At 33.3% G+C, this 24,587-nt stretch overlaps 4 protein-coding genes across 5 annotated transcripts; all 4 read left to right on the top strand.

Annotated features, from left to right (window-relative positions):
- The first annotated feature begins 415 nt into the window (after positions 1-415).
- On the top strand, positions 416-2,542 carry LOC108200875 (protein XRI1). The gene is made up of 5 exons (XM_017369141.2): positions 416-702; positions 790-956; positions 1,161-1,245; positions 1,336-1,518; positions 2,049-2,542. The coding sequence occupies exons 1-5, from the start codon at positions 597-599 to the stop codon at positions 2,336-2,338; spliced, it is 831 nt and encodes a 276-aa protein (XP_017224630.1). The 5' UTR covers positions 416-596; the 3' UTR covers positions 2,339-2,542.
- Positions 2,543-5,296: 2,754 nt separating this feature from the next.
- On the top strand, positions 5,297-8,842 carry LOC108200876 (uncharacterized). Of its 2 annotated transcripts, none has more exons than XR_010287421.1 (7): positions 5,297-5,482; positions 5,769-7,170; positions 7,272-7,451; positions 7,548-7,816; positions 7,906-8,143; positions 8,216-8,438; positions 8,517-8,842. XR_010287421.1 is itself a non-coding variant. In XM_064084193.1 (7 exons), the coding sequence occupies exons 4-7, from the start codon at positions 7,329-7,331 to the stop codon at positions 8,727-8,729; spliced, it is 843 nt and encodes a 280-aa protein (XP_063940263.1). In that variant the 5' UTR covers positions 5,297-5,482; positions 5,769-6,199; positions 6,269-7,170; positions 7,272-7,328; the 3' UTR covers positions 8,730-8,842. The 2 variants fall into 2 exon arrangements, 1 of the variants encoding a protein (XP_063940263.1); XM_064084193.1 differs by lacking the exon at positions 8,216-8,438 and having other exon boundaries at positions 5,769-6,199; positions 6,269-7,170.
- LOC135149632 (uncharacterized) lies at positions 6,349-7,167 on the top strand. Its single transcript, XM_064085398.1, has one exon. It carries the CDS (start codon positions 6,349-6,351, stop codon positions 7,165-7,167), a length of 819 nt encoding a protein of 272 aa, XP_063941468.1.
- A 9,676-nt stretch (positions 8,843-18,518) lies between the features above and the next one.
- LOC108202258 (probable potassium transporter 17) lies at positions 18,519-24,302 on the top strand. Its single transcript, XM_017370651.2, has 8 exons — positions 18,519-18,710; positions 19,681-19,903; positions 20,496-20,738; positions 20,880-20,930; positions 21,658-21,918; positions 22,425-22,477; positions 22,561-22,930; positions 23,194-24,302. Exons 1-8 carry the CDS (start codon positions 18,579-18,581, stop codon positions 24,039-24,041), a joined length of 2,181 nt encoding a protein of 726 aa, XP_017226140.1. The 5' UTR covers positions 18,519-18,578; the 3' UTR covers positions 24,042-24,302.
- Positions 24,303-24,587: the final 285 nt, after the last annotated feature.

The following is a 24,587-nucleotide window of genomic DNA, read 5'->3' as shown; positions in this document are numbered from 1 at the left end:
AGTCTCACGGTCCCATTAGAGTTAGATCAAATAACCTCCAAAAGAATAAAGAACAAACACCGGAAATCCACATTTGTTCCATCAAATGACCCTACAAAATATAACCAAGAATGTGAAATAAAGTTGAAAACACTGTATAGTGTATTATTCATCACTGAAAAGAAGAACAGTTAGTTCACCACCACACAACTGAAGAAAAAAGTAAAAAGATAAAATAAAAAGACAGAAAACAAGAAAAAAGAAAAGCTGAATTTGAATTATGTCTCTTCGAAATTTGTCCTCCTTACTTTCTAACCATTTTAACCTTACATGTTACCAAACCAAACATAAAATCATAACCACTGCAATTATTTAATCCCCACATAACCACCTTTCTTAGAATATCATAATTTATTCAAAGTGGAAATGCCCACATTTTTCGAATCCCAAGAAACCCATAAATCTGCTTCTTCTTTTTTCTTCTCTCAGTGATTGCAGTTGACTGACTCACTTCTTTTTCACATTTCTTCCCTTTATTTTAATTTTAATTTTTTGTCTTTAACAACTCTATATATTCACACATATTTGCATTTGAATTATGGTCAGTTTGTGATAAAATGGAAGATCTTTACTCCATAGCAAACTCCAGTTTCTACTCTTCTTCTTCTCTTGGCTGGGAATATCAGAATCTTGGGGTTTTCAATGCGGATATGTCTCATTCATGTAATTTATTTTTTTTCTGTTTTGTCATCACTGTAGTGTATTTATGTGTGCTAATGATTGGTAACATTCATTGGTGTATAAATGCAGTTGGGATGGGCAGCATTAACAGTCTACCATATTCCTCAGCACTTGATAATCTTTCTGATTATTCCACTGGCTATCTACAAGATGCTTTGCTTGAATTTAGCTCTAAAAGGAGAAGGCTACTGCTGTTCTCAGAAGAACCAACAAACTACTCTGCCTGCCCTGTTGAGGTAATTACAAGACTCGGGTCTGATTGTTGCAGCATATTTCTTGCGATCATAATAAACGATTAGTATGATGCAATAATCATTTGTTAGGGATCCGTACATGCATGCGGTAATATGATAATATTATTGCATAGAGTAGACAATATATAATTTGAATACATGTACTAATATATCTACATTTGAATGTCACTCTATTATTTTATATAGAGTTGCTGGAAGGAGAATTTAAGCCAGATTTATCCTGGAGATTTTGGTGATCTTAATCAGACAAATGAGATGGATAAAGTGAAAGGTGAGTAATTTTTGTTTTAAGTTGAAATGATAAAAATCAAGGAATGTTTTATTTAATAATATTTATTAATTATTACTGCATTATGTACAGACAAGATGAAAAATGAAAATAATAGAGATGTGGAAGCATCACCAGAAGAGGCAAGACCAGCTTTTGAAGGCAATAATAATCTGTGCTCATCCTCCTCTTCACCAAACAGCAAAGATTCAGTCCAGACCGGGTCCATTTCTCAGTCCCTAGATTCCCTAGCTGCCTATTCCCCTCTTTTAGTCGGTATGTAATTTATCTTTTGTATTTCCTGTATTAATTTTTGTTAAATTGTAGTCTTAGTTTGCGAAATGTATATATTATCTACTGTTAGCGATATGACATATTTATCGTGCTTATTTCGTATCTGATATATGATAGTATATAATACTCATTTATATTGTTTACTTTTTGTACCTCTTTAGAATATATAACTTCTAGCACACTTAATGGATATTTAAATGGGAGTGTGATACATACACTGTCATACAGCAAACGGTATGAAGATTGAAAAAAGAAGAAGCGAAGATAAATATAGGCAGTTGGCGCAAAGCATGTCTATATGCAATACATTTCTCTTTATCTTTTTCATTTTTCAATCCTTTATTCTCTGTTTATTTAATCATTTGTCGACTTTATGATAATATTATATTGTATTATAAAATTTTAGATGAGCCGGATTGTAACTATGAACATGCACAATAAAAATGACATGTTTGGAAGCTTGGATTTCATTTAAAATTCTGTTTAATGATTTTTTTCGGCCAAATTACTAGGGGACGGAGATTATTTGAAGAAAAGGAAGGAGGTGATCATGACCAGGGTAGTTTATCCATTTGCAGTGGTTAAACCGGGAGGCAAAGAAGGCGAAATAACGTTAAACGACATTAACGAAAGAATTTCGATGACTCCAACGAGGCCGGTGAGGCATCCGGTGGGGGATTTTGCCTGCCGGCCGGTAGCATCACCCCACGGACATGGTCTCTCCGGGAAGGCTGTGGTGGCTCTAACCAAAATTCAGACACAAGGGAGAGGCACTATTACAATTATTAGGACCAGAGGCTAAATGTTTATTACTCATATTTTTGTTACTTGTAATATTTCTCTTGCATAAATTGTATAGACATATATGTAGGGGATACTTATATATATGTACGTACAATTTCGTTGCTTGTATTAACTTTTTACATGCAGTAAAAAATAAAAATACTAAAATGGCCAGAACGTACCGGCAACTGTGGGTTCAATACATTGATCTTGTTTGTTTCCACGATTTTGTAGTTGCATAAAAACATGAATTTAAGTGGAATCATGTTAGAATGTTAGAGCATCTTCAATTAACGGTTCTAACTAAAGTTGTTTAACATGACTATTTTATTATCTATTTTCTTTGGCAACTTTTACATAAAAATTTGATCCAATGATTAGCAACCAAAGTTGCCACATATTTGTACAAATATAAGTATATATAACAAGATAGGAAACTATAATATCTTTATGGTGATATATACAATTTTCTTTTTTAGAGGGTGCCAAAGTTGACAACTTTGTTTGACACTCCTTCCACTCAAATGGAGAGCCAACAAAAGTGTCATGCCATATGGCACTGTAGCACTCTTTTTGGCATCTCATTTGAAGTTGCTCTTACAGTTCGCGTGTAAATAGTAAACCTGTGTTTGGTTATATGTGCAGTGTGTAACCAGAAATCCGGAAGGAAGATGGAGCTGGAGGGAACTAGTTTCCCCCAGTAACTTTTACTTCTTATCTATTACTGTATATTTTATTTTTTTAAATTATCACTAAACTATCATAATTATAATTATCTAAATATTATATAACTGATAAAAATATATTATACAAACAGAATCGCTCTCAAGAGAGAACAAATGCTTCAAATAGAATCACAAAATCATTAAGGTTTTGTTGCACAACCTATATTTTACATAGATTTTCAAGATTTAAATCTAAATACATAATGTTTTTGCATCGTTGTGTGTGTTCAAAAATAGTTTCAAAATATAATACATAAGTAAGATACTCCCTCCGTCTCAATTTATAGGTCCATTTTGGAATAAACACCCATATTAAGAAAAAAGTTGGTTATATGGAATCTTATCTCATGTTTCATTAATTAGTGCATTGATAAGTGAGAATATTGTTGAGTTTCAAAAAAATCACAATTAATATGTAGATAAATTTGTATCGAAAGAAGAGAGGGACAAGTATTTTTGGACAAATTTTCTTTCCAAACTAGACCTATAAATTGAGACGGAGGGAGTATTTTTTTTTCACGTGCAGTTTTGCTGCAGAACCTAAACTAATACTATAAACATAACGATTCTAAGAGTTCTGTAACTAATAGTTTTACATGAACATGACCCCAAACAAACATTCTAGTAATTTATATATCCTAAATATTTATCGGTCTTTTAAATTTAACATCTTCAAGTTCGTCTTTGCCCAACTCATGTACAAAACTTAAATAGTCACCATAACATGATTACTTTTATTTACTGTTTTTGTAAGTACGCAGAAAACAAAAGTGAAAATAAATGGTTCAGTGGACCTACGCCTTATAATTGTGATCGAAGCATGCCATGTATACAAATATATACATGCAGCTTTCACTACTTTAAATTCGCAGGCGTTGAAAATAGGTGATCCTTGCATGTGTTTTTGCTCGTAGCTTCTCTTTCCCGTCTGACTAAAATACGGAAAGAACATCCCTGGTACAATAATTTATACCATGTCTCCCTTTTAAATACAATCATATTATTAAATATTTTTAAAAATTCTAAAGGCTACACCGCAAGGACATGTGATATTGCCACTAACTTTCAAGTTGCGGTCATGCTAATCTCATTTCCTTGTCATTGCTATTTCCTTCCGGGGAAATGTTATTTCCAAAATTCTTTTTTTATTTCCAAAACAACAAATCATGAAAGACGAAATTACCATTACATGAATTTTTTCCAACAGTTGTTTATTGTGTATGCAGGGGACAGTTTTGTCTTTTCATTCTTCTTTTGCTCTGGATATAACAAAAATGCTCTAGATATAACATTTTCTTTTCGTACTCTTTATTTTTTTACTGCACTACAACATAAGCATGTTTGATTAACTTTCAAATTTACAAAACAGATTATTTTGTAAAATCGAATATCAGTAAAAGTATCACATACGCGTACATTTTAATATGCACATCTCGCATTTACGATTAGAAGCACACGGACTCAACAATCCGTCACTGAACACTCCAAATGGGTTAATAAATTAACATGAATATAGTTGTTATCTCTATTTATAAAAAGCCTGGGCATGCGTATGAGATTCTGGATTTTATTTAAAATTTTGAATTTGAGCAAAATTTTGTTTGATAATATTAATTTGGATTTCATTTGAAATCCACGACATTCAGAATTCAAATATTAATATAAATTTGATAATTTCAAATGACAATTTAAATTCTGTAATTCTGAAATCTTTCATTTAAAATGAAATACGCGTTTTCAAATATTCTCAAGATTTAAATGATGAAAGTATTTTTATCTAACCAATCTGTACTTTACATTTTTTTCATAGCCATTCCGGCTCGTGGTATGCACAAAATTTTATCTTCTAAACCCCTATTCCAAATTAAGTGTTTCTACTCCTTTAAACAAACGGGTCAACAGAAACAGAAATCAGAAGAAGCAGCTCCAGCTTTTTGTAAACAAACACCACCATAATTTGAGGTGTAAATTTAAATAAAAACTTGACATCTATATTTTATTTAAAAAGAAAAAAATTGAAAAATAGTGTATTGAAATATTTCTTTAAATATATTGACTAAATTGCACTGTTCATACCTGAAACTTTTTATTATTTCACTTTAGTGGCTCAAAATTAAAAGTGGCCAAATGCATGGCTATAAATATTATTTTAAACAATAAAAGGGCTCTTCCCCACTCCTGTCTAAATTTTTTTAACGCCGTTTGATGTAAAAACTAATAGCACGCAAGTGTAAGGTTAATTGGGTCATGTATGTAAACAGACAGTCACAAAACACACCCATCTCCCTCCAATTCTCTCACATAATACAACTGCCTCCTCTTCGACTACACCTTTCACTATTCCTTCTACTCGACCTTCGACTTCAAAATGACATGGCATCGAAGGCTGAAAAAAAATGCCGATGTTTACAAACCTCGAGAAAGCCCCAAATATACAGGTACATCCTTTTACTTGATCCATACAATTCTATATATACCGTGTTATTAGATTTGAGGGTTTTGTGAGTACGGTGTTATTGTTGATATGTATGTTCGATTATTAACTTTCTTTTTGATCGAAACATATTTTAGTTGTGGAACCCTATAATATTTCTATATTAGGTTTAGGATTTCTTTCTTCTTGTTTACTTGTTTATTATAATTGTGTATGCTATGATTTTAGTTGTGTAGTAGATATTCTAATTTTGAGTTGTGAGATAATAAATAGATTACAATGAAATGCAGATTGTGAATATTTTACTATAAAAATGATTCATGGTGGAGAGATGCAGTATGACCCGAAGAAATATGTAAATGGCAAGGTTGATTACTTTGACAATTGTAATGGAGATGAAATGAGTTTACTAGAATTGATTTCAATGATGAAAGAACTAGAAGAATACGGAGGATTTCATACCTACTGGTATAGGCTGCCAAGTATTATCGTGGGTGCAGGGTGTTTATTGAAGAGTACTACAATAGTACACAATTTAAAGAAGATGTAGTAAGAGATAAGGAAGAATACAAGGGTGATAGTGATAATAGATCAGATAAAGAATATGAGGGTGACGGTGATGACAGTGACACATGTAAAGAAAGCTTCCACTCTGACCATTCAAACAAGGATGAGAGTGATGATGACTTGTTGTTCGATACCAATGTTGATGAGGTTGCCGGTGAGAAAGTGAGATATGATGTTGATACTGAGGTAGGGAATGAAAGTGATCACTCAAGTGTCTATGCAGGTTCAGATGAAGAGAGATTTGCGGCCAACAACACAAATGAGGATGAAACCAATTATCCTGTGTTTAATGAAGATGCAAACATGGTGAACCCTGTTTTTCAGAGAGGAATGTGCTTTAAAAACTCCAAGACTTTTAGGGAAACAGTTAAAAAATATGCCATTATGAATAGGAGGCCAATCATAAATTGCAGAAATTTTGGAAAGAAGGTCCAATATGTGTGTCAACCACCCTGTAGGTGGAAAATTTATGCATCTCCAATGCATAAAGGATCTGTAACTTACCAGATTAAAACATATGTGAATAAGCACACATGTATGCCTACCTTCAATCAGAAGCAAATCAACTCCAAGTGGATAGCAGATTATTATGAGATGGAAATCAGAATGAATCCTACTTGGCCCATCAGTGCATTTCACAAGAAAATTGTCAATGACCTAAAATGTAATGTGAGCAAACATGCAGTTTACAGGGCAAGGTCTAGGGCATTGAAAAGAATAAATGGAACACATGAAGAGCAATATGCAGATTTATGGAAGTATGGTTACCAGTTGAAGAAGGTTCTTCCAGAGACTACTGTCAAGATATTAACTGAAAATCCAGAACCAGAGCAAGTGAGTGGAAGATTCCTGAGGTTCTATTTGTGTTTGGGACCACTGAAAAAAGCTTTTAAAGCACACTGCAGAAAGATTGTGGGACTTGATGGATGCCACCTTAAAGGCCCTTTCGGTGGCATACTTATCTCAGCTGTAGGTGTGGATGCAAACGATGGTATGTATCCAGTGGCTTGGGGAGTTGTGGAGTCTGAGACAACTGATTCATGGACTTGGTTTTTAAATTTTTTATGCCAAGACCTGCAAATTTTAGTAGATAAGGAGTGGACTTTTATCTCAGATAGGTAGAAGGTAATATTCTTACAATCAATTGTTTTTCAATATATATACATATATGACAACATACATACTTTGAAGATCTAATATGTGTCATTATATATATAATATATCAGGGATTAATACATGCATTGGAGTCAATTGTGCCTCAAGCTGAACACCGGTTTTGTGTCATGCACTTGTTCCAGAACATGCACAAAGAGTATAAAGGATTGGCATTGAGGCGTTTATTGTGGAAAGCTGCTAGAGCCACTACTCTATCGGAGTTTAATTTGCATATGAATCAGATGAAAGAGGTACATATGCATTTATGTCTATGATGATTATTCTTGTACATGCCTAACTATAATAAACAGGTTAATATTTATTGCTTTGAATGGTTAATTCTACAGGTCTCACCAAATTGTTATGAATGGTTAATGCAAAAACCTAGAGAGCAATGGTCTAGGTCTGCATTCAGGACCACCTCACATAGTGATATGTTTGTTAACAATCACTGTGAGGTATTTAATAGCAGTCTGAGCAAGTTGAGGGACCTACACATCATCACAATGTTTAGAGAATTACATAAAACAATAATGAAGAGGATCCAGATCAGAAGAGATAAAATGATAACTACAAATGCTGTCATTTGCCCTAGTGCTCATAAAAAATTAACAAAGTATGTACCTTTATGCTAAATTTAATCCAAATCTATTGACAAATGCCATATTTTATATACTAAATTCACCATATGACAAATGTCTACAGGTCTATACATTATGCTGGTAATTGTGTGGTGACTTGGTCTGGAGGTTCATCCTACAGTGTCACTAGTAGTGATGGAGGCCATGAATTGGTGGTGAACTTGTTAAAGAGAACCTGTGCATGTAGGAAGTGGGACCTTACAGGCTTGCCTTGCTATCATGCATGTGCATGCATAGCACTAAGGAATGAGCCATGGGAAAATTACATCCATGATTGCTATAAGAAGGAAACTTATTTGCAGGTATATCAATTTAGCTTTGTTGTGAATTTAACTATAATCAATTTACATCCTTGACTATTGTTAATTTTGTAGCTATACGGCCATACTTTAGAACCAATAGTTGGTCCAGAGTTCTGGGAAGATACCCCAGAACCAAAACCCTTGGCTCCTGCTGTGAAGATACCTGCAGGGAGGCCAAAGAAATAAAAAAAATGATGTGCCAGCGGACCTTACAAAATTGAAAAGGACAAATACAAAGGTTCATTGCACATACTGCAAAGCGGTTGGTCATAATCAGAGAAGTTGTGCTGCAAGGGTATGACTTTAATCACAAGTTAATTTTTCTCCTTCACATACTATCATAATTTGATGAAATATGTCATGTTGGTGATAGAAATCTGATGAGGCTACAAAGGCTGCAGCAGAAGGGAGAGAAATCAATGTTGGAAAGTCTAAGGTGAAGTGTAAGAATTGCAATCAAGAAGGCCACAATTCAAGGACTTGTAAGATGCAGAAAGCTCCAACAAACCGGTCTAGGTCAGAAACATATGAAAGAGAGTGCTTGGGAGTTGGGAACAAAGTTGGTGGGGCAAAAAAGGCACCATAATCAAACTACTTTAAAGAACTAAACTATCAGTTTTAAGAACTAATTTTTATTTTGTGAAGCTTCTGTTTGTGAGCTAGTACCTTTTTTGTTAGTGAAGTCATAAATTTACTGCATGTTTTGGTACTATTACTAGACATGGATAGTATGATCATCAAATGAATGGATCAAATTACCCTGCCGTTAATGCCGTCTACTTGGAATGGACGGAGCCCTTTCATTGCTTAAAAATATTATTTACAGCCATGCATTTGGCCACTTTTAATTTTGAGCCACTAAAGTGAAATAATAAAAAGTTTCAGGTATGAACAGTGCAATTTAGTCAATATTAAATTACCTTCAATAAATCAAAATAACTCTTATTCTCAGAAGAAAGAAAGTACAGCCATCGAAAACGAACCAGGCTTGGGAGAGTAAACGCTACATATAATTTTATGATTTATATGTGTCGAGTCGATGGGCATAATGCCCAGCAACAGTAGCAACCTTGATGTGGATTTATATAAGAAAAAAGAAAGAAGAGGAGGACACTTCCTAATGTTAAACGATGTAATGACCCTGCAGTAATACGATAATAACGTGTAAAATGAATTTCTCTTCTTCATGGTGGGGAGGTTACGGTTCTAGTACTGCCACATGTCTACAGTTTATGTGATATAAATAATTGAGTTTTATTGAATACGATTGTAATTATTTACTGTAATTGCCACAAGTCATGAATATTTTAAAAAACTGTCTCATGCCCACGTAAAGGTGGCCGACTATACGATCTCTGTGTCTCAGAATACAGTATTACCAAATTCCTAATTGATTATCTATCTATCTTGAAATATATGTGTTTTTTACAAACATTTCTGAATAGTTAATGTATAGTTAGAATTTTTTTTTTTTGAAATAAAAAGAAATAATTAATAACATAATACAATTTTTTTAAAATTTTAATAAATAACAGCTTTCTCTGGATAGTCAAAATATTTAAAAATATGTGATAAAAAGTTAAATCATATACTCCCTCTGTTTTTTTTATATGTCACTTTTGACTTGAGCACATATTTTTAGGTGGGTTGACCAGCTAGTAAAAATTATTATTTTTAATTGATTTTTTTTGTGAATTAAAATTTTAATTATATATTTTTATTAAAAAAAGAAAATTTCAAAAATAATATTTTTAACCACCCAGTCAAAGCACGTAAAAGTATATGCTAAAAAGTCACCAAATACCAATATACATACGATTTTTAAAATTGCACGACTCCCATCATTATCTCAAAGCTGGCATCTTTAGTTTAGACAAAAGATGTGTGGAAATTCTACTCCTGTTGTTGTCGTTGCAGACATTCTACTAGTAGGCCGTAAATCTATTTCTATGTTTTTTCTTCCTTGGTAGAGTAGCATGTTATCATGTATGCTCACTTGCTCAGTAGTTAGTGATTAGTCACCAAATCCAAGAATATAACCATGCCAGTCCAAACACATAATCTAACACGCAGGGTCGATAAAAAATACTCCCTCCGTCCCAATCAATTCTATACAGTTTCCTTTTTGGGATGTCCCATCATTTCTATACATTCTCAAAATAACAACTTTTTATAATATAAAACACTACTTCACCCACTACATTCTCCCACTATCTTCATTCTATAATAATAAAAACACTATTACACCCACTACTTTCTTCCACTACCTCAAATCTATTATTAATAAATATGTGGGTCCTACCACTTTACCCACTTTCCATCTAACTTTACTCATTTCTTACACTTTTTCTTGGTCTCCGTGTCCAATCCATTGGGACGGAGGGAGTAGTACTTTTTTACATAAGTTTAGAGCATCTCCAATAGACTCTTGGAATCACTTTTAAATATAATATAAATTATTAGCTCTTAACAATTTAGTGTACATGTACTCCAACAATGTTCTTTATATCCACTCGTTATTTATTTTTATATTATTAAAAGTACATTGAACTCATAAAAAGACAAAAAAAAATTGGAAAGAAAGAGAGTAAGTGGAACAAACTTATAATAAAATATTAGTTAAGAGCTATCTAGTGGCTCCTACAATTGAAGAGAGAGAAGAGGCTCTTAAGCTTTTAAAGAGCCTCTAAGAGTCTCTTAGAGGTCAAAATTTGGCATGACTCTTTATTTTTTAATTTAAGAGCTCAAATAAAGAGTTTATTGGAGATGCTCTTAAGATATCATATATACAGAGATGTCATCATTATTAATAAAATTATAATCAATAAAAAATTAATCATCTAATTAAAAAATATCGGACAGATTACAAAATCTAGTTATTATTAACTGAAATTTGAAGCCTGATTGTTGGGTATTCGTTAAAACCCAGCAGCAGGCCGGTATGTCATATATTGATGAAAACATTACTCACGGTACGTTATACAAAAAAGATTGTGGGAGTTGGTAAAGCAATAGCTGATTGCAAGTTTTCATTTTCGTATTAATTCATTTGGGGAACACTAAACCGTGACTAAATTTATAAACAATTTAGTGTGACAATATGGAAGTTCTTAAAAACTCCAAAGTCCGAACACATGTTGCCATTCATTTGATAAGCAGGGCCTCCAAGTGCTTATATATGCACACAACCTAGATCTCTATATGTAAAGTGAAGTGTTTGTTTTCTCTTTTACAAAATATGTATAGTAAAATTAAATCAAATCGATTAAATTACAGTGTTAGTTAACCGTATTTAGAATATGGTTTAAGTTTTCGATAGCTTTTTTGTTGTGTTTAGTTTTGTGAAAGATCGTAACTTTGTAGAAAAAGATCTTTCCACCAACGAAAATTTGTTATGTCGCCAACAAAAATATAAGATGTTTCCGGAGATTCGGACAACAAAATTTTAATTTCCAAAACAGTCAAGTCGTTTGGAAAAATATAAGATTGAAATCAAAAAGAAAATAACTACAAAAACTTGATTAAAACTAAAAACAAAATTGAGGGACTATGAGTTAATCGACTAAAAATACATAATTCGAAGTGACTTTGTAATTATATAATTATTTTTAAATATTTTTATTGTAAATAAAACTTAAAATATTAAATTTTTGTTTACATAAAAAAATAATAAAAATCACGTAAATAAGGATAACTCATACTCTCTATGTCCCCTCATTTCTTTGCGTTACTTTTTGGCACGTTTTTTCATGCTCATTTTAAGTATAGTTACATAGTGGGTGTTTGGCGGGGCTTTTAAGCCCCGCTTCTGGACTTTTAAGTTAGAAGCGCTTATTCGTACCATTTGTGTAAAAAGTCGAGAAGCACTTATAAAAAGCTACGATTCCTAACTTTGTTTTATGACTTCTACTTTTTTCTCAAACACTTTAATCACTTATAAGTCTTGACTAACTTCTACTTCATTTTTTTATTTTAAGCAAGAAGCACTTATTTTAAGCTCACTCAAACGGCCCCATAATATATTTTTAGCATTTTTTTATCTGAATAAAAATTTGATGTTTAAATTTTTATTCAAGATTTTTTTTTAAAAAGTTATGAAACTATACTTTATAGAGTCTCAAAATACGTGCAAACAGTGTACGTAAACTATTAAACTATTCAGAGGGAGGAAGGAGTATTGAGTTAGAGCAAGTCCAATAGTGAGCTAAAAATAAGTGTAGCTATTGCTATTATATAGCACCAAAAAGTGATTTTTGGTGCTAAAATAATATCACAACTCCAATGGTTGGTGCTATATCTTGTGCCAAATGAATATATGTGCATTCATGTACTTGAATAGGTTGAGATATAAATCTATTTATTATTCATTTCCCACCACTTTTTTACTTTTTGATGAGGTGGCAATTATAGCTATTGCTATAGTTTGTGCTAAATATAGCACCAACTATGGCAATATGCTATTTTAGCACCAAGTTTAGCACACCATTGGAGTTGAAATTTTTTGATTTTGAGCTATAATATAGATATAGAACAAGATATAGCTCACCATTGGACTTGCTCTTATGCGTAGAAGTCAACAATTAATCCGATTGAAGATGAATGGAATAATTGGAGCCAACTCCTATCACATTACTTATTAATAATATAAAATAATAAATCTTAATGAGTTTTAGAAATTTAAGTTATCTATTTTTAATCTCAACTCCAATATCATTCTCTATATTCGTTCCCATATTATTATTTTAATAATAAATTTGATAAAAAGAAAGGGAAAAGTAGGGAAAAACAAAGAAAGGAGAGAGATGATTTTCTTATTCATAAATATTAAATATGTAATGGTTAGAGGTTAGTTAAAAATATGTAATGACTAGAAGATTTCAGAATGTGTTGGTGATTTAATAAATACTCTATTTAGATAGTGTTGAAGTACATTAGGCAAATATGATTTTACATATTTCAATTTCAGCTGGTCTTATACAAGTAAAAGTAGGTGATAGACCGTACAAAACAAAATCCCAATAAAGGAAAATTCTTCGTCAGCACGTTAAAAGCATAATGGACCGGGAAAATAGATTTTTTTGCCACCCAACTTATTATTTGTTTAGAAACCTACCACTGAACTATAATATTTTTCTTTTTTGTCACTAATGTTAGGTTCGGACTTTTTTTTGTCACTAACGTTAGGTTCGGATTTGATTATTAACACTATGTTATTTTTTAGTATTATTAAAATATATTGTTAGTCTGCAATATAATGGCGATCTGATATGTGTCTATATCTTTATGTTGTGTCCTAGGTAGTTTACCTTGGAGGACGAGAGTTGGACACCCATTTTGAGACTCCGAAAAATTTCAAAAATTATTTTATTTTATTTTTTCTGAATAAAATTTAATGTTGGTTTTTTTTCCTTAAAAAAATGTTGGATTTTTTCTTGTCACTAACATTATGTTTTAATTTGATTATTAACAATATGTTATTCTTTTAGCATTATAAAAATATAGTGGCAGTCTGCAATATTATAGTGATATGATATGTGTCTATAACATTATATACAGTCATCTATGTGTCCCTTAGCTAGTTTACCTTGAAGTATGAGAGTTTAACAGATATTTTAAGAACCTAAAAAATTTAGTTTTATGAATTATTTTAAGACTCCACAAATATATGGCATCACTTGACTTTATAGTTCTTTACCACTACTTGTCACGTATTTTAAGGTTCCCACTTTTTATAAATATAGTTCCATAAGTTAATTTGAGATTTCCTTTCTCAAATTAACTCTGAGTAACCTTACAATATTAGGTAGGTTTGGTGAAAGTTTGTGATACATATGCTATCCTCGATCAACGATTTTTAAACAAATGTGAATTATTTATTATATTCTACAAACAATGATACAATTGATGGAAGACCTCTAAATGAGACATGATTTGGACATGTGAATATGAAGAATATAAGATACAAGGAGGTTCATAAATTTTGTAACCTCCACATTGATAAGATTTAAAATGTTCAGGACTTTATAGATGTAAGTAACTAAATAATGTGCACCAAGTTGCTATTTTTTCTGAACTAACTTAGTGTGGGTTATTAAGAATGCCTCCGTGTTATAAACTTGAGTTGTTAAAAATGGAATTGTATCAGAGCCAGTATGCTGATATAAAAGGCATTGAAAAAGGAGATCGCACACCACCAGCAGATAGGGTACATAAAGAGCATTTTCAGAGGGGTATGTACAAAAATTAGAGGGGAATTAAGGGGGGAGCAACCTGTATATCAGGTTTTCTACGTGGGTATTTACGAAAATGAGAGGGAAATTAAGGGGGGAGCAGCCTGTATATGAGCTTTTCGAACATCGTCAGTGTAACCTAAACAAGAACTCGCTGCAAAATATCATTAGGATATCTGTAAGTTCTGTATTCAGCACTTTTAATAGATGTTGGGACTCAAACCTGTCCACATATATCAGACTTATCCAAATCCGAAATGACTCGCTAAAGTAACCAATCGAGCCGATTCTTAAGCTCTCATCCTTAACAATATTTCAAGAAACAAAAAGCTTACATAAACTCTGGTTAGGGAAGCCCAGTCGATGACCTGCAACTAAAAGATGACATAATAAAAATTCACAAGACAATTACCATTTCCAGGCAAGCAAATATTAGAGAGAGGATCGAGCAATTGTATCTGAACTTTGGATACACGCAAAAAGCACATAGAAGATCAGGACCCGGCAGCTGTTCCTCGAGAACGAATACAGAAGTTCCCCAACATGCAGAGCTTGTACATGAATCAAGTTATCCTGAATATCATTTGACACAAACCGTATGCATTCCTCATAATCATACACAAGAACTTATATTCTCAGCCTATATATGATGTGACCTACATATGATGTAGTATATCCAATAGTCACCAGAGTAATTTCTAAGCTAAAAATACAATAAATACTTTTTAATGTTTTTTAGTAAATTGCGGAACACGTACCGCTTGCAACTATTTGTGCTTCCATTTCTGCAATAAGCAATAAGATACTACAAGTTTATAATTAATTGCTTGGTCTTTCTAGCTTGGTCTTTCTTACATAGACTTTGGTTGTTACAGGCATATAGTTGTGCTCACATATTGTTTTTGTTGCAGCATTTATATATAAAATAGAAGATTTCAATAAATTAAAGAGGGAGAATAAATTTTTTTGCCATCCAATTTATTATTTGTTTAGAAACCTACCACTGAACTATAATTTTTTTCCTTTTTGTCACTAATGTTAGGTTCAGACTTTTTTTTGTCACTAACGTTAGGTTCGGATTTGATTATTAACACTATGTTATTCCAAAACTATTAGGTGCAATGTGCAACATACTGAAATCAAAGAGGTGCCAAATGCAATTAAATCTAAAAAGAATAACATAGTGTTAATAATCAAATCCGAACCTAACGTTAGTGACAAAAAAAAAATCCGAACCTAACATTAGTGGCAAAAAAGAAAAAAGTTATAGTTCAGTGGTAGGTTTCTAAACAAATAATAAGTTGGGTGGCAAAAAAATCTATTTTCCCTAATGGACCGTTAAAAGTCATCAACTGTGACAACAATCATTCACCGGGATATCATAAAACCTCCTGTTCCCTCCGTCCGGTGAACAGTATCTCATCCGTTCAATCAGATTTTTTAAATCGTAGAATGTAATTTCGATAAATATTTTAAAAATGTTGTTAAGTGTAATTTTATAATTTGTTTTTAATTTTTTTTTCAAAATAATAATTCAATGTTTAGATTTTTATTCAGAAAAAAATTAATAAATAAATTATGAAACTATAGTTAACTGGAAGTTTTAAAATGCGTGTAAGCCCGCCATCCCAGCGCAAAGAATTTGGTGGGACGAAGGGAGTATATGTTAATTGTCTGAAAGGTTAATGTAAAAGATAGTTCTATAATGTTTTTTTTTTCAAATTTTCATTTTTTGGATAAAAGTTTAAACATCAAATTTTTATTCAGAAAAACATAATTTAAAAATATATTATGAACCTATATTTTAAAAAAATCTTAAAAAATGTGTCAAAAAATAACTTATACGATTGAATGGGACGGAGAAAGTATATGATCCCAAACTCATCATATAAGACAATCTATGAGACGGAAATCACGTTAAGACACCGCTGAAGAATAATATGCATATTTAATAATTGAAGTATATCAATAAAAAGAAGTTACCTAACAATAATGAAAATTCTATGATAAAAAACTATAATTATTATTTTTTAAAATCATGATTAAAATTATTTAAAAACATAACTGATAAGACTGCTCAGATTTCCCGACATATGAAACTGTTGTAATTCATTATTTTACTGGAGTTTTGAAGAGGATAAAAATGGTGAAGGAGGTGACAAAGATAGAGGAGGTAATGGAGGTGGGGTAGAGATAATGGAGGTGGTCATGGAAGTGGTGGTGGACATGGATGGGGATGCGAGAGCTAGACGTGGACCTAGGCGGAACTGCAGGAGGCAGAGGGAGAGGCAGAGGTGAGGTTGTTGGAGAAATTAGTAGTATTTGTTTTAGAAATTAGTGATATTTCAGCTGGGTTTATAGTTTCGGTTTTTCTATGGTGTGCCCAAGGGCACACACTAAGCACTAATTTTTATGAGTTTGGTGCATTCTTATTGGTCATGTAATCATAAATATGGATGGCCCCCCTGCATTTACACCAACTCCACCAATCAAAATCCACTAAACTCATCAAATTTAGTGCTTAATGTGTGCCCTTGGGCACACACTATAAAGACCCTTATAGTTTATAGTTAAATAAGACTATGGTCATGTTTGAGAATTAGCTGTTAGCTATTAGCTGTTAGCGGATTGAATTAGATGTTTTGACTAGCAGCGGAATGAATTAGCTGTTTCTCGTAAACTGTTTGGTAAATAGCTGATTGATTAGTTTTTTCTAACATAAACCAAAACCGCTAACCCAAAAAACTTCTTAAAGCAGCTTTTTCAAAATTAGCTTTTTGTGTCCAAACCTCTATTTCAATCGGCTAACTACCAAACACTTGTATTAGCGGATTCTAGTGGTCAAATCTCTAAACCACCCCAAACCTCTAATTTTGCCCCAAACCTCTAATTTCCAAACCGGCCTATATATACACTTTTGCGTGTCTATATATATTTATATATGTGAAGACATTTCTTATATGAAAATATTGATTTGTTGTATGCAGGTAGAAACAATGGTAAAAAAATTGGTTAGACACTAATTTCTACTTCTAGTTTCTGATTCCAAAGTCACTGTATATGGACAAAGGCTCAAATCGAAACCAAAACAAAACTAGAAACCTGCCTAACCCATTACATTTTCAAGCCCAATTAATCTGGACCACACACTTTAAATACGTTGGTTGCTTGACTGTTTCTGTCGAACTAGGACAGAAAAAGGAATAAATTATTAGAGCATCTCCAACGGCGTTGGTTATAATTGTTGGCTAAATTGGACCTGTAAGACATTATGTAAAATTTGCTGAACCTGTAAGACATTTTGCTTCAATGGTATCGGTTATATTGGTTGGCTATAATTTAAAAATAGTATGTTATTAATATTTATAAATTGTTAAAATAGAATATATCAGTTCAATATGGTAATAAATGATGTACAATCTTCCTACAGATTTTCTTACAGACCTGTAGAGGTTCGACAAATTTAGCCATCCATAGGAGGTTGGCTAAATTTATAGACAACAGGTAAGTATGGTTGGAGTTGAGTTTTTGGAGCTGTTGGCTAAATTTTTTTATTTTAAGTATGCCAACTCACCTTTTAGCCAAGGGATTTAGATGGTTGGAGATGCTCTTATGTTACCAAATTTTGCTAATCTTATACGAGCATGTATTTGATGAAAAAAAATAAAAAAACAGGCAATTTCTGAACAGGCCTTTGTCTGGCCCTCATTAAGAATATATTGAATTGAATATTCATATATTGATTGATTGATTAATTTTGGAGAGCTCCGTTTTTTTAATCAACAAAAAATTAATTAAAAAAAAATTTAAATATCTTACTACCAATGTTGTAAAGAGCGTAAATCGGACTTAATCGATGAAGTCACTGAACAAAGATTAATCGGCGATTAATTGAATTGATCGGAGATTAATCGAATTAATCGGAAATTAATAGATATTTAATCAGTTCGACGAGTTACGGATGAGGGATTAATCAGTTATTAATCACCGATTTTTAGAACAGACTATAAAAAAACCGCACGTAAGTGACAAAAAGAAAAAAAAATCACATGAACAATCAGCTGGAACGAACCCTTTTAATTTACGACCGTTAGATTTAAAACAAGCAGAAGAACAGTGCGTCTATATATACACTTATACACACACGCATGTTAATAAGAGTGGCTCATTGATATTTGTGTATCTTGCCGCCAGTTTACCCTCCGATGGAACAGCACCAGTTAGAGAATCATGGCTCGTCGGAGTCTTTGTCGGAAGTGGTGGTGTCAAACGGAGAGTTTGTCGGAGGTCTTCGTCGTACTGGCGACCATTCAATCTCTTCCTCAGCTGATAAAAATGTACATTGTCTTAATTTATTACAAGTTTTTTTTAATACTAATGTTTTTGTTGATGGGTTTTGCATGGATTGATGTGTTGTTGTTTTCTTTTTTGTTTTTATTCGGGCATAGATTAATTACAGAACTGTGTGTTGTCAGTTGTGTACTTGTGTTTGTGTGCTGACAATGTATTGGTCTGAAAGATATGTTACCTGAAAAGTGTGAATTTTTAGGGTTTAATTATGTCATCTTAAGGCCCATTTAACGGATTTCTTGAAAAGTGAAATCTTGTCTAGCTTCTTAAATTTTCAATTTCTATGACATAAAGGTATCGGAGCTCAGCTACGCAGAGAGGTCTCATGCTCGAAATAAATTAATTCAGACACTAAACCCGAATTTAGGTTAGCAAGTTATCCGAGGTCGTTTGAAGCCCCCATCAACTTTTAATATTGGTTGGAACAAACTAATGAAGACTAGCGTACCATTCAAAAACACCAAAAACCTGTCAGATGGTCCACTCTGTGAGTCAATCGGCTTCCGATTGGGCTTCTGTAAAGATCAAGAAGTTTTATGCTGTGATTCATTGCCAATTTGTGCTCATTGAGATTGGTCGTAACTTGTATTAATATGAGCAAGTGCTCATTGATTGCCTAGCTTCATAACTTACAATTGATGTTGATAATATCCTCATATTAAAACTTTTATCAGAGTTAAAACTTGAATATCCATTACACCTAATAAATAGCGATCAACTTCATGATGTAGACATGAAGAAAAGGTTTAAGGTTGTTGGATTACACACCTTGCACATATGTGGATGAAAGTTATATTTTACTTCATGACTGACCTGTGCTATATTCCTTATAATTTTATTCGTAGTAATTACTACAACGCCGCAAAAAAAATTCTTTGTAGTTCTTCATAATACAACCGTTAGAGATATTCTGAAATTGTATTAATTTTTGGTTCTGGATGCTGCATCATTATTCAGGGGACAGGTCGTTGGCCAACAATAGTTCTTGCTTATAAGACGCTGGGAGTAGTTTTTGGAGGGCTGGTTACCTCCCCGCTTTATGTTTACCCTTCAATGAATTTGAAATCTCCAACTGAAGATGACTATTTGGGTATCTACTGTATCATCTTCTGGACTCTTAGTTTGATCGGAGTTGTCAAATATTCATGGATAGCTCTAAAAGCCGATGATCAGGGTGAAGGTAACATGATTCTTTGGTATTTACTATTCAGTTTCTCTCTGTTACTTGCCAAATGTTGGAATCCTGCACTTCTTCTTTTATAGCTTTGTAGTATTTGTATGTCCGTAAAATAGTTAAAGTTGTACTGATTATAGGGAGCTTTTAGAAATTATGATCTCTTTAACACCTCTGTATGATCATCACTCTGTGAGAAATATGGTCACTCGCGCACTCCCAAACATTATGGTAGATGATATTATATAAGTTATTATCTTCAAAATGCCTACCGGAAGAACACAGAAACTCTTTAACACTGAAAGTCTTAAAAGTTGTATCATGCAAATAGGACACAGGTTTTGGTTTATGACAGATTAAGAAAATTAAAACATGACAGCAGAGACGACAAGTTACCATATTCTTAAGGGGCAAAAAAAATGTATGTCAAAGGGCACATACTTGTAGCTTACCTGTTGATAATCAAGACATAAAGTAAACGTTTTTCCAAGAATAAATTCCTTCAGATCTAGGTAAACATGTTACAAGATATATGTAGTTTGTGAATACCAGAATACTACTTTTGCCTAAATTTCTGGACTGAAATGCTCTGCTGCAGGCGGAACATTTGCTCTGTATACATTACTCTGTAGGTATATGGATATTGGAAGTCTTTCATCAAAACGCGTCCATTCAAACTCAACCCTTTTTCATGCTAGCCAGTATGAAGGCTCCAAAGAGCAAAGCAGACTTGGTAAATTTTTTGAGACGAGCGTAGTTGCAAGAAGACTGTTATTTTTTATTGCAATGCTAGGCATGTGCATGCTGATTGGTGATGGTATACTTACACCAGCCATTTCAGGTACCCTTTCATTGTCCAACAGCAATACTTCATGCGTCTATCCTCCATCGAGATGTCCAAGGCTACTTTTTCTACATTTTGCCAAAGGCATTACATAAAATACACTATCGTAATAGTTATTTATTCTTATTCCTTTTTCAGTGTTGTCAGCAATAGATGGCATCAGAGCACCTTTTCCTTCAGTAAGCAAGTGTAAGTATAAATACAAAAAAATTTAATCACTGCAGTTGAAAGTTACTACTTCTTAGCATCTCTCCCTAGTAAACCTGTGAGAACTAAAAGTCACACAGTGGCCATCCTAGTAGAGCTATGATATATATATTTTGTTTCTTGACTAAAACTTGCTATTTGATATGTTCTTACTAGATGGTAGTATACCCGTATGTTCTTCTCTTGCTATTATAATACAGCAGAAATTCAAGAAATCATCTTCCGGAAAATTTTGATATTCAAACGCTCAGATATTGTGAGTGCTTTAAGTCTTAATTATTAAAACTTCATATTTTTCTTTAAGATTTACGAACTATTACTGTCAATGTAGCACCAAGACGAAGCAAGGTATATACATTTGAAAAACAAAATCCCATATAGAAATTTAAATGTCTCAGGATTGTGACAATGACCTCCTAGAGGCCTCAAACACATTTATATAGGACTGCCGCGTACCTGGTACATGTGGGTTGGGTCTGATGCACACCAACGGGGGTGTATGACTTGTGTCTGTAGGGTCTTACATGACACTCACTAAACCTGGTAACAAGTGAAGAGAAGGAAAAAGAAAAATAATTGATACCAAATCAGGTTTCAGTGGATGTCATTAGTTTTTCTTCAGAATTACACTAAAGCATGATATAATGAATTTCTAAGCTATTTTATGTAATGTTTTTCATGTTCAATATTTTTGGTTTTGGTGTTGCAGCTCTGGTTGAATCTATATCTGCAATTGTTCTCATTGTCCTGTTCCTGATGCAAAAATTTGGTACGTCACGAGTGAGTTTTCTTTTCTCACCCATCATGGGGGCATGGACACTCAGTACCCCCATTGTCGGAGTGTATAATATCATTCATCACTACCCAAGCATATTTAAGGCAGTATCACCACAATACATCTATCAATTCTTTTCGAGAAAAGGAAAGGAAGGATGGCTTTTGCTTGGTGGCACAATTCTTTGCATCACAGGTAAGCTTCTTCTTGTGGCCAAATATATGAATGGCAAGAGATATTTGAATAGCATATTAAATTAGTTTCTGTGTTACATTTAGGGGCAAGCTAAAATACTATATTCAATAGTATTTTATTATAAATCAAGTGACCCATCTAAACTTTACCCTGTCGTAAAATGTTTACTGTAGTAAGTTTAACAATCTATACAGTTGCTGTAACGCAAACTCTCAGATGTTGTAAGTTGCAACCTCAACGTTTCTGGTGCCCAATTAGTAGCTTAAATAACATAAATTGGTCTGACGACCTTTTGTGAGGGCTATTCATATTAGGATAGCAGCCAAGGGGAAAAAAAATTAACCATGCTAGAAGTTATCTTGCATGAGAGTAATGTTCTAATTTAATTCCTACACATGATAGCCAACTTTCTGCTTTGGTATTTATAGCCTCTTTTCTTTTTATTAGTTCACTATTATGCAAACAAGACTAAATTAGAACCTTCTATTTCTTATTATATTATACAGGTTCTGAAGCAATGTTTGCTGATCTGGGTCATTTTAATCAAAGATCCATTCAGGTGATGAACCTGCCAAATATGTATTTCCATATCCATTTATTATGCTGTACTTGGTGAAATCTGATACTTTCTGCACCTTATAGATGGCATTTGTGTTCACTATATATCCTTCACTGATTTTGACATATGCTGGGCAAACGGCGTACCTGATCAAGAATCCAAATGACCACGATGATGGGTTCTACAAGTTTCTACCGACCAAAGTATACTGGCCTATCTTCGTCATAGCCACATCAGCTGCTACTGTGGCGAGTCAGTCACTGATCTCAGCAACTTTCTCTGTTATCAAGCAATCTGTGGTTTTGGATTATTTTCCTCGTGTAAAGGTGGTTCACACTTCCTCAAGCAAAGAAGGCGAGGTTTACTCTCCAGAGATTAATTACATCCTCATGATTCTTTGTGTTGCTGTCATACTTATTTTTGGAGATGGGAAAGATATTGGAAATGCCTTTGGTAAGATATCTAATAGCTAAGTACCTTTTTTTTATTATTATTATTAATAGAATACAATACCTATAGATTTAACTTCACAAGTAGAAAACAAATGAAATAATGAGTTTTTTCTTTCATTATTCTAGGGACACTGTATCACTAACCATAGTTCTAATTGTTGCCATTGTTATATTGCCATCACCACATCACTACGTTGATATTTATAAGGTTATTATTCTAGCTTACGATATTTAGCAATTATATGAATCATAAATTGATCGCAGGTGTTGTTGTGAGTATGGTTATGCTCATCACTACCATACTACTTACTCTAGTCATGATTACAATATGGAGGACTCCGCCGATTCTGGTTGCTTTATACTTCATTGTATTCTTTGTAATGGAAGGTGTGTATGTTACCGCTGTCTTGACTAAAATCCCAGAAGGTGGATGGATCCCGTTTGCTATATCTTTTATTCTTGCTTTCATCATGTTTGTCTGGTTTTATGGAAGGCAGAGAAAGATAGACTATGAAGTGACACACAAGGTAGATATGGACAGGTTTGAATTGCTGCTATCTGATCCAGTTGTCCAGAGGGTTCCTGGACTATGCTTCTTCTACACAGATATCCAAGATGGGTTCACCCCAATTTTGGGTCACTACATAAAAAGCATGAAATGTCTTCACAAAGTTACAATTTTCACAACACTCCGATACTTGCTGGTCCCAAACGTCTTGCCACATGAGAGGGTGCTTGTGAGAAAACTGGGCATTAAGGGAGTGTATGGATGTGTAATTCAATATGGATATGCAGACTCTCATAGTCTTGAAGGGGATTTGGTTAGTCGAGTCATTGAGAAGCTGCGAACCCACTTACTTAATTACAGTGATGATGCAGGCTCAGTTTCTCCAGATGAGGAAGCAGTTCTTGATCTAGAAGAGGCAAAGCGTATTGACGTGGTTCATATTCGCGGCAGGACAAGGTTCTACATAGGGGAAAATTGTGGTTGGTTTGACAGAAGCATGCTTTCCTTTTATGAAATCATGCACAGTAATTGCAGGTCTGCACTTCCTGCTTTGGGGGTCTCCTTGACCCAGCGCATTGAGGTTGGGATGCTCTACGAAGCTTGAAAAGCTAAAATCTATAAATCCAATACAATGTATCGATGTTGTTTGCAGTTCTGTAAAATCAAACACCAAACATGACAAAGTCATTCTAGATGCCTCAGCATGCAGCAGCTACGAAACATGTACTACTCGCCATGGTTATGGACATAGAATTTTTACAGTTTCTTAAGATAAAAGTTGAGTTTATACAACTTTTTTTTCTTGACAAAATCAGATGCAACACATCCTATTCAATTTCAATTGATTGCTTGTCAGAGTCGTTATCTTTAAAGTATTCACACATAGCATTCTCAACCTCTTGTGAGAAGAGAGAAAGGTATGCACTGGACAATGATTTAGGGAGGCTACTTATACCACCAAAACAGATAATGCCAAGTCTTAGTATTTCAGGAAAAAAAACTCACATTTATCTTTTAGTGGTAAACATTTAATAGGTGTTTAGCATTATGTGTGTACAGAAATAAGTCACTTATTTTCAGAAAAAAGTACAAATTATGTGCTTTTCCAGAAATAAGTGATTTATTTCTAAAAATAAAATGAGCCAAACGG

Source organism: Daucus carota, chromosome 9, assembly GCF_001625215.2.
Source record: "Daucus carota subsp. sativus chromosome 9, DH1 v3.0, whole genome shotgun sequence".
NCBI lineage: Eukaryota > Viridiplantae > Streptophyta > Magnoliopsida > Apiales > Apiaceae > Daucus > Daucus carota.
The sequence above is the reverse complement of the archived record's forward strand: the minus strand, read 5'-3'. Positions and strand labels throughout refer to the sequence as shown.